This window comes from Myotis brandtii, unplaced genomic scaffold (genome assembly GCF_000412655.1).
Source record: "Myotis brandtii unplaced genomic scaffold, ASM41265v1 scaffold77, whole genome shotgun sequence".
Classification (NCBI taxonomy): Eukaryota; Metazoa; Chordata; class Mammalia; order Chiroptera; family Vespertilionidae; genus Myotis; species Myotis brandtii.
The window spans coordinates 1,094,556-1,110,737 of NW_005371082.1; the positions used below are offsets into that span (position 1 = coordinate 1,094,556).

At 39.7% G+C, this 16,182-nt stretch overlaps 1 protein-coding gene across 1 annotated transcript in view; it reads right to left on the bottom strand.

Moving 5' to 3' along the window:
* The window catches only part of STARD13 (StAR-related lipid transfer (START) domain containing 13), a 227,053-nt gene extending 222,954 nt beyond the window's left edge, over window positions 1-4,099 (bottom strand). Inside the window, exon 1 of the mRNA XM_005883140.2 lies at window positions 3,800-4,099. Coding sequence (XP_005883202.1) covers window positions 3,800-3,968 — 169 coding nt within the window. The 5' untranslated portion in view covers window positions 3,969-4,099. The remainder of the gene's footprint in view (window positions 1-3,799) is intronic.
* Between the last annotated feature and the right edge of the window lie 12,083 nt (window positions 4,100-16,182).

The following is a 16,182-nucleotide window of genomic DNA, read 5'->3' on the forward strand; positions in this document are numbered from 1 at the left end:
ATACTGACATCTAAGTACTCCACAAGACTGGACAGCCTAACTTTCCTATTAAATTGATAATGAGAGCATTAAACAGATATCAAAAATGTTCAGGTAGATATTAAATGACATAATTAACAAAACATAAATAAGGGTTGTTTTTCTCTTAAAGTCATACCTAAATTTTAGTTATTAAAATTAGGTATTAGCTATTACAGAATCCTAGAATTTGAGAGATGACTTCACACTTATTTAATCTAAACCTTCTATTTCATAGAAGAAGGAAAGAAAGCCTAGAGAAGTTGTGACCTGCCCCAGATCACACAATTAAATAGTGGCACAGGTAGAACTAAAACTTGATTTTCACTTTACCATTTCCTTGACAGGTTAGAAAAATTATAAACCATAGATTTATTCCCCATTACAAAACTGCTCTTATTTCCTTTTCAGCTTCTATTACTTTAGGTTGAAATTTCCCTGCTTTACACACACTTGTTCAAGGAGTTACTGACTCACCTACAGAGGACTTGAGAACCAGAATAAACTTGAGCAATCATAATCCAACCATTTCATTTTCTCATCAAGAAACAAAGGCCCAGTGAAGTTCTGAAACTTGCCACAGTAAAAGAATGAGGGAGTGTCTCAATAGAGCCTGCATCCCTGTCTCCTTTCTTTCTGCTTCAGCAGACTTTACTGCAATCTGGTTCATGTCATGCTGTTTTATGCATCTAAATTATTTTAAAAGTTTAGTAGCATGATACATTCTTTCACAAAGCAAGTAATCACATTTAAATATCTGCTTAGATATGGATATATTAAATAGCATGTGGATGTGTCTAACAAATAAATCACAGCCATCAATGACATAAGTAAGACCCCTATTCTGGCCTAAAATGCTCTTCCTCCACCTCCTCAGTGTCCTCCCTCTAGTTCATTCCCAAATGCCTGTCAGTGAGGGAAATAAGGACCATTATTATATCCATTCTCTCTCCCTACAACAATTTCCCCATTGATTCAACAGGATTGTGGGGTAAGGCTTATTGGCAGTATGACTTATGATAAACTTTTACTCTGCAAACAACACTCTATTTTAAACATTTCTATTTTTTTTCTAACTGGACATAAAACTGTAGATCTAAAAAGAAGGCTAGAAAAGTTATGCCTATAGATTTTGGAGCATACCCTAAAGTGAGCAAGTTTAGATTCATCCTGTGTTTGGGCAACTAATTCTGATCCTATGCATCATCAAAGATTCCTTTATTTCTCCTCCTTGTTTTTCCTTCCTATGAGTGTATCTGCTGTTGAATCATGTCCATGCCATTCAATGATTATCTCACTGTACTGAGGTCAGTAGGGAGCAATTTACTCTTGTTTGCATTGTTCCCAACAGCCATGAAAGATCACAAGTAACAATGCCCCAAATTATATTCATATAATGCTAAATCTTCCTTGAAAAATCTATAGCAGAGTAATGCAAATTATTTTACTGATGTGGCTGTCATTTCAATATGTGAAATACACACAAAAACAAAGACCAATGTCATTAATTTAATATGTGCTTGATAAGCTTTAATTTAATGATTATAGGGTACTAACAGTTTAAGGAAAGTAAAACACATAGCATGAGTTTTAAAACCACTAGAGAAGTAAAACCTGAATGGAAATTTCACAGTGAGTGACCAAGTCAGATTCTGTAATAGTACAGATAACTGAAAAGTTTTGGGGATATTATATAATCCAAAAAATCAACCATAGGTTCAATACTTTAACACTCACTATAAAAACTAAAAAACAGTGTGGTGTATTATAGAACATGGGCTCTAGAGGTATAGTCAAATATCAGCTCTTACTATGTAACCTCAGAGAAATTACTTGAATTCTATATGACTGTTTTCTCACCTTTAAAATGGGTAAAAATAGTACTTATCTACAAGGACTTTTGAATTTAAAATAAATTGAAATATATTGAAAGCTCTCAGAGCAATGCGCAATATATTATACATGCTCAATCAACATTCTCTATTATTACTGTAAACCAGTCTACTAATACAGTTAACCCAATAAAATTACGTTGCTTCTGCTTTCTCCATGTCTTCCCATACCACTGTATATTAACAAATAATCAGATCCTAATCATTGGACTACTGGAATTCTTTTATGCTTTCCTATTATCTTAATTCTCATTTTTAATTTGTAGGCATTCATTGGCTTCAAACATTCCATTGCCCGATATAAAAAGGTGAGAATGCTCAAGTTTTTTAATTTGAAAAAAATGAAAATGAAACATATACTCATAGTACAGTTTCAGTGATCATGTATATGTTCATAACTTTAAGTCCTCAATGAAAAAATAATCTTCATTCCAAAAAGAACATAAATAATTTTTAGTGAAATTAATTATTGTAAACACATTTAAAGAGATTTTCAAAACAATTTCAAAGTATTTCTATGCAATGTTTCTAACATAATACACTTTATATGCATGCTGAGGAATATTCACAGAACATAGATTATAAATCATTATCAAACATTTACCAAATCCCTATGTCCCTAATGATGATGGCATCTGGTAAAACATCATTGTCAGAAATCTCTAAAACAAAAATGGTTTTTATTCTAAGCCTAAAGTATTTTTAAATCAAGCCACAGGGAAATAATTACTTTTGTTTCTATTCAATCAAGACCTGCACACAAAGTTTATGGAATGACATAATATCCTTCCTGAAATCAGATCGGTATGTAGGACCAGTATCCTTCACACATAACCAGTTCCTGAGCCTTTACAAACAAATCCTAATTTCCAAGGAAACAATCTCATCAAATGCTGCTCACTAGAATTCATATTGTTCCTTTTGGAAACAGAACAATAAGATTTTCACGATTACAAACCCCAACTTCCCATTTAAAACTCAATATACTCTTAAACTATTTTAAGTGGAATTTGTTTGTACAATGGCTCTAGAAAATAATTTGTTTCTTTTATTTATTTATGTTTTTAGAAGAGGGAGGTGGTCATAAACTTCATAAACTTACTGGGTAAGTGTGCACCAGTTAGGGACTTCCTAGGAATGTTCATCTGTCTTGTTTCTACAGACCTATCCTAAGATTAGGAGAATGTTTTAAACTATTTTTGGAGAATGATGAGTTTTAGTGATGCCCAGGCTGTTGATTCCCCACCCCCAATCCCCCCACCCACCATAATCAATACAGGAAGCTGGGGCTTCTGTGCACAAGTCACAAGACTTGTTTTGAGATTAGAGGACACATTTATCCTTTACCAGCAAAAAACAATATCAACAAATCAGTGGCAACTACTGACACAAACATACAAAGAGGCAGAAATGTGAACCTTATTGTCAGTCTCATGCCCTTAAGACTGGAATTCTAACTTCCCCTGCCACTAAGAGTGTTCTTAAGAACCTGTGCAGGGTGGAAGTGAGTAACCCCTTGCCCTACTGATTAAATAAACAAGTATCCAAGTTTCAAATGTGACAGAGTGTGAGGAACCTGCAGAAAAGCTCCTAAAATGCACACTGAGTAAGCCTGTCTCATTTACTCTGTAAACACATATAAGTTTTGGAATTTTATGATTCACTGTCCTACCGTGAAGTTTTTTGTGCACTTACGTTATGTGGCAGCCAAGTGCTGTCACTGTTCGCTTAAAACTGCAGCCTAAAGTTATTTCTAAAAGTTACGTGCAACGTGGCATAGAAATCCACATACTGTAAAGTGAAAACAATAATTTACAAAACTGAGTTAGCATGAAATTGAGCCAACAGAAATCAGAATTAGCAACAGCCTTCCACTACCGGCAACTCACCTTGTTGAATTTTAGTCACTAGCTGATGGCGCGCTAGAATCCGGCTCATCCTGTAAGGAGAGCGTCTTGTAGTCTGATCAAATCGCAAGTACATCTCCTGGCCCTCAGATGTCATGGAATTTAGATAGTAGCAGCCTGAAGCTGGGGTCCTGGGTCCCTGACCGAACATCTCGGCAGATTTTCTTTTGCCACCTCAGTCTACCCTGGCTGTTTGCGTCTGTCTCCAGTCTCAAAAGAGCAAGGCACCAAGCCCAGCAGAGCTCCACAGACCAAGCGATATTTTAAAAGAAAAAGGAGTGCCAGAAGCCGCAACTCAGAATTCCAACCCCCTGGCCTTCACGTGACCACGGGGAGCCAATCAAAGGAAGAAAGGAGCAGGAGCACTTCCACAGTCAGTCAGCCCCTAGCCGGGAGAGCTGTGCCCGCCCGCAGCTTCGATCCCCAGCGCTGGCTGAAAGCAGCTGCGAGTATTTGCCTTGCCTCAGTGCTGACTAGGCGCCACGAAGCAGCACTCGCTAAAAAGGGTTAAAAGAAAAAGAGAAAGGGAAGAGAAATGGCGGTAGGAGAAAAATAACCCCCAGGCATAGGAAATCTTTTAGGCTGTTAAAGCTAGAGAAAGCACATTCTTTTCTCCCCGATAGCTGCAGCTAGGTAAAAGATGGGTGTGATAAACACCCTAAATGAAAAACTACTTTGAATAAACATACGCTGCTGAGTATAAATTACCACGCTTCATTAAAAGAAATGAAGCTCTTCCAGTGAAATTGAACCTCAAGTGCTTGAACACGGGAGTAAATACACTAAACTTCTGACCCTCTGCAATGGGACTCTGAGAGTTCTTACAGATAAGACTGGGATAGGCAATGGGCATAAGCATATCTGTTAAATATCTGTTCTTTAATTTTCCTACTTCCTCAATTTTTAATCACCAAGAAGAATAATTTTTATGAAGTACCTATTACATTTAGGACACTGCCAAGAATCATTGTAAAGATGCAGGCTCATGCCAAGGTACTGTCTGTGGCCAAGCTGCTCAGATACAATAGAAAAGTTATGCAAAAGCTTGCAACATAAGCTTTATGTGAAAGGGTGCCTAAAAAAAAACACAAACGCAATGTTAGGGGAATAATATTATTTTTGACTGGGGTGATGATAGCAGACCACACAGAGGAGGAGACATTTGGGTGGACTTTAAAAAATGGTGGGATTCTGACAGGTAAAGGCTGGGGAGGGCTTTGCAGGAGGGTCTCTGCCCACATGTGGGAGACCAGGAATCAGAGTTTGTGTTTAAGGAAAGTGCAAGTGATTTAATTTGGCCACAAGTGAGGATTCATGTGGAAGTAGTTAGATTCCCCCCCTCCAATTTTTCCTATTTAATATTGTGTGATGTGAACAGAAAAAAAAGTCCATAGAAAATATGTTATTTAATGCTGAGCCTGAGGCTGAATGAATAAAGTTCTTTGAAAAAGAAGCATATGGCCAAGTGGTTCTTACATTTGGCTAACTCAAACTGAAACATAACCTGGTCTGAGATTTATAGTCCTAATAATGAAAAACTCTCCATAAACAGCTTAACGGGACTTAAATCAGGCCCTCAATTCTTATTACTGTGGTTCTCTTAAGGTTGTCAGCCCTAACATCTTTCCCTGAGGGAATTTTTGCTGGCCCAATTCTGAGAAGCAGCCTGTCTTTGGTAACTATCCCACTGGGTAAATGGACAGATTAATGAAGGTCTCTAAGGTCTACAATAAAACATACTCCCTCTTAAGGCAATTGTGAGCCTCTTTAAGTAATTATGCAAGAGTAGTAGGCAAGTTTAAGTCTTCAAGTCAGCATCATTGTAGAAAAAGGAAAGAAGATCTCACTGGGTCCTGTTGTTCCCGTCCCAGGGCATCCTCTTAGAAAGGAATCCAAGAACTAGCGACTCAGGTATGCCAGAAGAATGGCATTAATGGTAGACATATTTAGCACTACACTGGAATATTAAATGCCTGTAAGGTCTATTTGTCAAGCTCAGATCCAGCACTGCTTGCTATCTGATCAGGATGCTGTCAGCCACTTTGTCTACGTGCTTTTGCTCTGATAGTCCAACACTGGGGACTTCCCTGCCATAAACCATGTATTCAAGCCAGACACCTGGCAGTAATTATTTGTTCATTGGGAGAGAATGGAAGAAAAATAGAGAGAGAAAGAAAAGCAGAATATGGAACTTGGGAACTTTGGCTATGTTCTGGGAAGGAAAAGGCAGGAAGTAAGGTATAGTTGTTTAATAGTTGTCACTGACACAAAGAAAAACTGGCTATTCCCAATGCCACCCTTGTAGTTCATTATTGACTTGGTTGCATTTTAAAAATACTTGAAATTATTCTTCCTAAGAAGCACTGCAGTGTATAATTTTTTTAAAAATTCACAATGCTTACTTTTTGCATAATAATGAATACATGAACACATGAAAGTCCTGAGGTGTTTTGTTCTAGAAACTTCAAGATCATTAATATGTATTTTTTATATATGTAAACACATGTAATAACATGAAACATAGTATTTCATAGGCAACTGGCAATGAAGAACAAGCATTGACCATAAATTTTTTAAAGAGGAATTTTTTACTCCCTAATTAAAAGACAATTTAGAATGAAGCCTAGTTTTTTCTGAAAATCAGTCTCAGTTTAAACAGGAGGATCCATGCAGGATTATGTATCAACATCTCTATCTTCCCCAGGGCATGTACAAGTTTAATTTTATGGTTCAAGTAGTATCTATAAGTCCATGCAACTGCTCACCATGTTTTTGTTATTTTGCATGACCAAAATACCATAGTAGCAGATGAAGTAACATTATTTTCTCATTAGCAATACATTTTTATGGAACCTGAATCCTCTTAATGACTTTTTTTTTTCAGCATTTGGTCCCAGTAATAGAATTACCACTGGGTAGACAGTTTTGTTATGTTTGCTCTAAATGTAAGCAAACTGCTGATAAGCTACCCTGGGCTGATAATGCCCTCCTTGCGTCTCATTGAGAGAACTCTTCCTCTTCAGTGGTGAGGGAGTGAGGTCCAAAGAAATCAGAGAGGGAGGGAGTGCTGAAGTCCCAAGTGTACCTTCCAAGACTGAAGCCGGATTTCTTCCTTTCCAATTCCTTCAAACAAGAGGAACATGGATGGCACTAGTGGTTAATTTTTATCTACTTTTCCTCTTTCCTAATTTGTTCATCAAGAGCAAACTTCACTCAGTCGATTTCAGGGATGGGATGAACAGATGTAATAAAAAGAGTAATAAAGAAAAGATGGAGGAGGGAGGAGGCTAACAGTGTTAAATAGCTACTGTGTACCAGACCTTATGCTATTTACATTTCATGTCTTTAATTAACGTCCATAGCCATCCTCTGTAGTGTCTTATTTTATGGAAAAGGAAATTAAGACTCCCAGAGGTGAAGCCATGGTGAAGTCATTGTTTACCTCTAAGCCAATGATATGTTAACTTTCCATTATCATACATGATGGACAGAAAAGAGGAAACTATGGCACAGAAAGGGTGCTGGGGAAATTAGATAGGGGAGAATATTTTGTAAGAATATACTGAAAATCATTTTAAGTTTATCTAATTGTATGTGATACTGGAATGTCTATATAGAAATATAGTTATGAGATGGCTAAAATTCTATGATGGTTGAGATCTGGGTGTTTAGACGTAAAGAGACGCAAAGCCAAAAGCCTTTAATTAACCAGGGTCCTTCTTAGACCCTAGTCTGAGACCCTAGTCTATGGCTGAGAACTGAACCCACCCCCACCCCCAATCCTACAGTGAGGAAGCAGCTTGGCTGCTTCTTAGTTTAAGGAGTTCTCTTTGCAGCATAGGCTGTGTCTTCTGCTTTCTGCATATCCTCAAGGCTAACTCTGCATATTGTCTGTCCTTTTCCATGGCATTTCTTCTCCATCAAACACACCAAATACAGTAAAAACTCTGAAATTTGATCTCTAAAAAAAACATTTGGTATTTAAAAATTTCAAATCTTTTGATAGATGATCCTAGATTAGCACTCAATGGAATTTTGTGTACATATGGCAGAGTGCTAAGAGTGCTTTTACAGAAGCCAGGAGTGGCTCACTGTGCTCTCATCTGTCTGCTTCTCCTTCTACTGCTTCACATATATTCCAGCCGCCTCGTCAGCCTGTTCAAAGGAAGCCAAGATAGTTCTGCCAAGTAGGAAAATGTTTGAGATACAAGTGGTAGGCGGAAAAAAGCAGAACTGATTTGAAAGACTGCTTTTGAAATTACTTGAATGAAAAGGTTGTGGGTTAATGTCATAGCCTTCCTGTGGGCTCTAAGCTCATTTTGAGGATTTCCACCAATTGATTGTGATGTATGTGCCCAACTCTGTGCCAATAAGCCTTTCCAATATGCATGCACCACATGCCCAATGACCAATACAGTCAAGTTAGTGATGCTAACATTAGCAGCCATGACTAGGACCCTGTGTGAAAGGTTTCAGAGTGGATTCTTGACTGATTCAGCTTCCGTAGCCATAGACCATGTCTCCCTTTTGGAGTCCTATCATGGCTGCAAAGACTTCTGAGTGGTGATAGATTTTCTTTATTTTGTCTCTCAGTCTTCACTACTGTCCTTGGTTAATTTCACTTTTATAGGCCGCTGAGAGTGTGGCTGTGCCCTCATGCCATTCCCCACGGACCCAACTGTCAGTTCCAGTTCTCATGGCCAGTGATCTGGTCTGGCTTGTCCTGGGCTCATTGCCTATACTCACCCATTCCAGCCAATCAAAATTTGTTCACTTTTCTAAGTTGTCTCAAAGATCTGTGACTGTGTGATTTCCTAATCTTCCATCCTGTCAAACATATTGCCTTCAGAAATATTTTAATGACTAATATAAAACCCATTAGAATTAACAGTCATATTAATACCTGTAAATAGTCGTTATATGGCAAATTAATCAGATTAGTTTGTTACATGCTAATATGGAATCCATTTATTGCAAGTACAATGGGAATAACGTTTTTATATCTTGGATTTGGAAAAGACATTGAACATCTTCTAATCCAGACATTCATCTGATAAACAAATTGCTTTCAAGCCAATTAATTAATATGCTACCCACATACATGAAGTGTATTATTTTACTGAAGACCACAAATAGTTTGAGAAAGATTTTCCTCATAATTTCCACTCACTGACTCTAATTCTGCCAGTTGGAGTTAGACAGGACAAATCTATTTCTTCTTCCATATTCTTTTCCTTTAAATGTCTGTAGAAAGCCCTTATAAGAATCTTTTGCAGGCTAAACATCCCTTTTCATCAAATTTCATAATTAACTATTCAGCAAGCTAACTGCTGTTTCTTAGATCTGCTCTGATATGTCAGGCTCCAATATGTCACTATCTCTTTTAAATATGACTCCTACCCTAATCTTAGAGCTGTAGATATGGCAAGCACAGTAGTGTATGGTACAATGTGTGCATCCCACCGGCATCCAGGGCACTGCACTTTTGCTGATCCAATCTGAGATTAAGGGATGTTTAGTTTTAAAATCTATACTTACTCAATCATTAATTCAATATTGACTGAATGCCTATGCATCATTGCAATAAGTATGAAATATACAAAGGAATTGATGTGCCTACCCCCAAGGGCAGGGAAAAGAGCCAAGGAACTCACCATTACACCAATATTAAGTGTTGTGAGGGAAGCTATCTCTATTGCCTCACACTGTTTTACAGTCAATTGCAGAGCTTAATCCATGTGGTGTTTATGTATCTTCATATAGTCTACTGTTAAATGAGTGCCCTCTATCATGTACTTAACAAATGACTTTGCAAACTTAAAAACAGGTCTTTCAACTTAGTGGAATTATTGAGATACTTTAAATTCCTGATTTTCTCCTCCAACTATTTAATTCTGCCTTGATCTATGATGTAGCTAAAAAATAAATAAATAAATATATTATCTATCTATCTATATATATATATATATATATATATAAAAGCATAATATGCAAATTGACTGGATGGCGGAATGACCAGTCACTATGACACACACTGACCATCAAGGGGCAGACGTCCAACGCAGGAGCTGATCCAAGCCCACAGGCCCTGATCGCCTGAGCCTGCCAGCCAACCTCTCAGTCCCTCCCCCAGCCAGCAGGCTCCAATCACCGATAGGGAATGGAGAACTGGGGGTGGGTGGCAGTGGATGCAGGTGGTGCCAGGCCAAGGCGGGTGTGAGCAAGTGGGGCCCCAATCACCCTGCTGGTTGCCCCACACACAAAGGGTTACCACCATTGGTAGCGGGGGGATGGGGCCAGCTGCCAGCAGCTAGGGAAAATCAGCCCTTATAACAGGACAGGCCTAGGGATCCTACCTGTGAACAAATTTTGTGTGCCAGGCCTCTAGTAAGAATATAAAATAAATAGTTAAGTGAGTTTGGAAAAAGTTAAAGTAAGGTAAGAAAATAATAAACCCTCAGCTGAAATTAGTTCACATAAATACAAAGACAAGCCACACAAACAATAATGTACATCTGTGGGAGGTGGCTGAAAATATGGCTTTGGATTCCTTTGTGACAAAGCAAAAGGGAAATAAAATTGGTGACACAATTCAACATCTCCATAAGATAAAAACAAAATGGTAATTCAAGATAAACACAGAGATGCCCAGGGAAAAATTTCCTGAGTTCTTACAAAGAATCAGCATCCTAAATGATATTGGATATGGTAACAAACCTCATTTTTTTAATTGTACCCTTCACTGACAATAGTATGATTAAAAAGCACTGTTTGGGAAAAGTAATTTCTATGAGGGGCCCCCCAAAACAAATGGTGAATATGCTATTTAAACTATATATTGAACCATATCACTTCTCCAGTTAAGGTATTTCAAAAGTTTTCTATTGTACCTAGAACAAAATCCAAACTCCTTATTTGATGCATGAGGCCCTGCATGATCTATTCCTGCTTATTACTCCCATGTCATCAGCTTCCTCCACTTGGCTACCTCAGATCTTCTTTATACACTAGAGGCCCGGTGCACGAAATTTGTGCACGGGAAGGGGGGTCCCCTCAGCCCAGCCTGCACCCTCTCCAATCCGGGACCCCTTGGTGATGTCCAACGGCCCAATCCCAGGGATCCGGCCTACACTGCCAGTCGGACATCCCTTTCACAATCCTGGACTTCTGGTTCCTAATCGCTCACCTGCCTGCCTGTCTCATCGCCCCTAACTGCACCCCCGCCTCCCCCGTGCCAGCCTGATTGTCCCTCACTGCCTCGGCGTGCCTGCCTGATTGCCCTTAACTGCCCCCCTGCCAGCCTGGTCACCCCAAATGCACCCCCTGTGGGCCTGGTCACCCCCAACAGCACCCCCTGCTGGCCTGGTTGCCCCTGACTGCACTCCCTTGCTGACCTGGTTGTCCCCAACTGCTCCCCCTGCCAGCCTGGTTGCCTCTCACAGCCCCCCTGCTGGCCTGGTCGCCCCACACAGCCTGCTTGTTCAGTCCTTTGGTCATCCCTCACTAACCCCCCTGCCGGCCTGGTCGTAGGGTGTGAGGGTTAATTTGCATATTATCTCTTTATTATATAGGATGTGCTACTCCTTAGCCAAGATGCTCTGCATGGGGCTCTTCCCATCACAGGCTCCTTCTCAGCTTTCTACTATCTGCTAGACCTGTGGTCGGCAAACTGCGGCTCGCAAGCCACATGCGGCTCTTTGGCCCCTTGAGTGTGGCTCTTCCACAAAATACCAGTTCTTCCACAAAATACCGACTTCTGTGCATGGGCCACAAAGTTTCAACTGCATTGTACGTGCGCGCCCGCATGTGGTATTTTGTGGAAGAGCCACACTCAAGGGGCCAAAGAGCCGCATGTGGCTTGCGAGCCGCAGTTTGCCGACCACAGGTCTAGCAGATAGTATGTCCTCAGGAAGGCCATCCCTGTTCACTTTACTTAAGTGAAGCAACAATGCATCTGTTGTCTCTAGAGCACCTTTCTAAATGTGTAATTACACATTTATTTTCTCATTGATCTATGTGTTGCTTTTTTTTCCCAGTCGACTGTCATGTCTAGACCATATCTATTTCATCCACATTCTATAATCAGTGCCTACACCGAACCTAGCACATAGTACAAAGTCAATAGTGATTGGCTGAATAAATGATTGAGAAAATAATTGAATAAATGATTATTTAATTCTTTGCCAAGGATAAAATTGAGAATGTCTAGTGGAATGGATGCACATTTTTTAGGCAATCATCATAAATATTGTTGTTGCTAATATAACAACTTGGATTGGATAAGGATTGAACAACAGGTAAGTCAAGGTTTTTTTTCTCCAGAAAGAGCCTTAAATGCATATATTTCACTCTGTTGGTTAGTAGCAACAATATATACTTTGACTATTAAACAGAGTCAGTTTAAGATCCCTTGAAAAATTAAAGAGCCTGAAGGGATAAATAATACCTGCTCCACAGAGAGAGTCTGAAATGAAGAAGAAGAAGAAGGAGGAGGAAGAAGAAGAAGAAGAAGAAGAAGAAGAAGAAGAAGAAGAAGAAGAAGAAGAAGAAGAAGAAGAAGAAGAAGAAGAAGAAGAAGAAGGAGGAGAAGAAGAAGAAGAAGAAGAAGAAGAAGAAGAAGAAGAAGAAGAAGAAGAAGAAGAGGAGGAAGAAGAAAGTTAGTTATATTCTGTGGCTATGAATCAGCCACAAATTTTATAAGCACGCCTGCTGTGCCTTCAATTAAAAAGTTGTTCTTTGTGTGTGTGTGTGTGTGTGTGTGTGTGTGTTTTAAAGAGAGAGGGGAAGGGAGAGGGAAAGAGAGATAGAAACATTGATGTGAGAGTGAAACATAGATCAGCTGCCTTCTGCACACCCCCTATCAGGGATCAAGCTGGCAACCTGGGCATGTGCCCTGACCAAGAATCGAACCAGCAACCATTTGGTGCATGGAATAACGCCCAATTAACTGAGCCACACTGGCCAGGGGTCATCATATATATTTTTAAATATTTATTGTTGAAAGTATTACATATGTCTCCTTTTTTCTGCCATTGACCTCTTCTAGCCCGCCCCTGCCCCTCTCCCCAGACTTCATCACCCTATTATCTGTGTCCATGGGATATGCATATATGCATACAAGTTCTTTGGTTAATCTCTTCTCATCTACCTCCGCCTTAACTCTGAGTTTCCAGAGTCTGTTCCATGCTTCTGTGTCTCTGGATCTATTTTGTTCATAAGTTAATTTTGTTCATTAGATTCCACATATAAGTGGGATCATGTGATACTTGTCTTTCTCTGACTGGCTTGTTTCACTTAGCATAATACTTTCCGGGTCCCTCCATGCTGTATCAAAGGGTAAGAATTCTTCTTTCATACAGCTGCATAGTATTCCATGATGTAAATGTACCACAGCTTTTTTATCCACCCATCTACTGATGGGCACTTGGGCTGTTTCCAGATCTTAGCTATTGTAAATTTCTCTGCTATGAACATAGGGGTGCATACATTCTTTCTGTTTGGTATTTCAGGATTCTTGGAAATAGTCCTAGAAGTGAGATTAGTGGGTCAAATGGCAGTTCCATATTTAATTTTTTGAGGAAACTCCATACTGCTTTCAATAATGGCTGCACCAGTCTGCATTCGCATCAGTAGTATACTAGGGTTCTCTTTTCTCCATATCCTCACCAACACTTGTCATTTGTTAATTTGTTGATAGTAGCCACTCTGTCAGGTATGAGGTGATACTGCATTGTCATTTTAATTCACATCTTTGATAATCAGTGACTTGGAGCACCTTTTCATATGTCTCATACAAAGGATTGTAAGAAAATAATATAAACAACTATATGCCAACAAGCTGGACAATGTAGATGAAATAGATAAATTCCTAGAAAACTACAAACTTCCAAAACTGAATCAGGAAGAATCAGAAAACCTGAATAGGCCAATAACAACTGATGAAATTAAAGCAGTAATAAAAGAACTCCCAGCAAACAAAAGCCCTGGTCCGGATGACTTCACAGGGGAGTTCCACCAAACACTCAAAGAAGAACTAACACCTACCCTCCTCAAACTATTCCAAAAAATCCAAAAGGAAGGTACACTTCCAACCTCTTTTTGTGAGTCCAGCATTGCTCTAATTCAAAATCCAAATAAAGACACTACAAAGAAAGAGAATTACAGGCCAATATCCCTGATGAACATAGATGCTAAAATTCTCAACAAAATATTACCAAATTTGATCCAGCATGACCAAGTGGGATTTATTTCAGGGTTCAAGGCTGGTACAATATTTACAAATCAATAAACGTGATCACATAAACAAATTGAAAGACAAAAACCACATGAACATATCAATAGATGCAGAAAAAAACATTTGACAAAATCATATATATTTTTAATAATTATTTTAATAATTTTTATTGTTGATTTTAATTAATTTACTGTCTGGTATTGTCTATAATCTATATATTTTTGCCTTAACTGAAAATAAAGGTAATTGCTTATTTTGGGTGTTTCTTTTCTTAAAGGATGCTTAGATTACTAATATTAGAATGGATTTTTCAGTCTCAAGTGTAATTTGTCTGCACTTAGAGACATATCCTCACTTACATCAGGTTAGAATTATAACCTCCTTCCCCAGACTGAACAACAGTGAATACATTTTCTTAATGTTAACTCAAATTATAATGTGAATATATAAAAAGAAAGCTTGTTAATTAAATAAATCCTATGATGAATCCTTTGGAAAGTCCTTTATTGATTCCCCACATTATCTGTTGTGTAAATGTTTGAGATTGCCCAATGAAAGGCACACCATTATTAAGATTGTAAGCTCTGGTTCCAGTTTCCATTTTTATATACAACTAGAGGCCCGGTGCACAAAAATTTGTGCACTTGGGGAGATCCCTCAGCCTGGCCTGTGTCCTCTTGCAGTCTGGGACCCCTCGGAGGATGTCCACCTGCTGGCTTAGGCTCGCTCCCCGGGGGATCGGGTCTAAGATGGCAGTCAGACATCCCTCTAGCAGCCCAGGAGCCCTTGGGAGATGTCCACTTGCCAGAGGGGAGCAGACTTAAACTGCAGTCAGACATCCTTAGTGCTGCTGAGGAGGCGGGAGAGGCTCCTGCCACCACCGCTGTGCTGGCAGCCATCAGCCTGGCTTGTGGCTGGGCAGAGCTCCCCCTGTGGGAGCGCACTGACCACCAGGGGGCAGCTCCTGCATTGAGCGTCTTCCCCCTGGTGGTCAGTGTGTGTCATACTGACCAGTCATTCCCAGTCGTTCTGCTGTTAGGGTCAATTTGCATATTACCCTTTTATTATATAGGATAGAGGTCTGGTGCATGGGTGGGGGCCAGCTGGATTGCCTTGAAGGGTGTCCCGGATCAGGGTGGGGGTCCCTACTGGGGTGCCTGGCCAGCCTGAATGAGGGGCTGATGGCTGTTTTCAGGCTGGCCACATCCCCTTCAGGGTGGGGAGCCCTACTGGAATGCCTGGCCAGCCTGGGTGAGGGGATGAGAGCCATTTTCAGGCTGGCCATGGCCACGTGCTGGAAGCAGGTATCTGGGATTTATTTAACTTCTATAATTGAAACTTTGTAGCCTTGAGTGGAGCTCAGGCCCGGCCAGGGCAGGCGGGAAGCTTGACTTCCTCCATCGCCAGGGCAACTCAAGCCTCCTGCTCACTCCAGCTTCGTGGCTGCCGCCATCTTTGTGACGGAGTGAGGGAGTGACAAAGTGAGGGAGTGACTGTTAATTTGCATATCACTCTCTTATTAGATAGGATTGCTTCCTATCTGGTATGATGCAGCAGCTGGGCATTGAGTAAATTTTGGAAATAACCATGGCTCTCAAAGTCTGGAGGAATAAGGGTGGGGAGTTAACAATGCAATTTCATTTCTTATATATTAAAACTACGTACACCTTCTTAGATAAATTCAGCTCAGTGCACTAAGAATGTGATGGAATGTTTTCTGTTCTAATTCCTAATGTAAGACCATCAATCTATATTCTAAGAATGTGAAGTGATCCAAGAAGGAGCAATGGCATTAGAACACATACCATAAAGAGAGAAGAACTTGAAAATAATTTGAGAAGGTAGCAAAATAGCTCTCTAGTCCTTAGATATTAGTATCAGTGGAACTTTGAGGTGATTGGGAAGACAAATTTCAGGGCATCAAGGGGAGATTCCTCTTTTGGGCTAGGAGCAATTATTTAACCAAAGGATTCTGATGTGATGAAAATATGATTTTTGCTGGCATCTTGTTGGGCATCTTGTTTGAGACAAAGCCACTAATTAACTCATGTTACAGTTTCTTTATTTCACCATTTCATAATGAAATATTTCTAGTATATACTTCATGCCAGGCACATGTTAAGCACAGGCA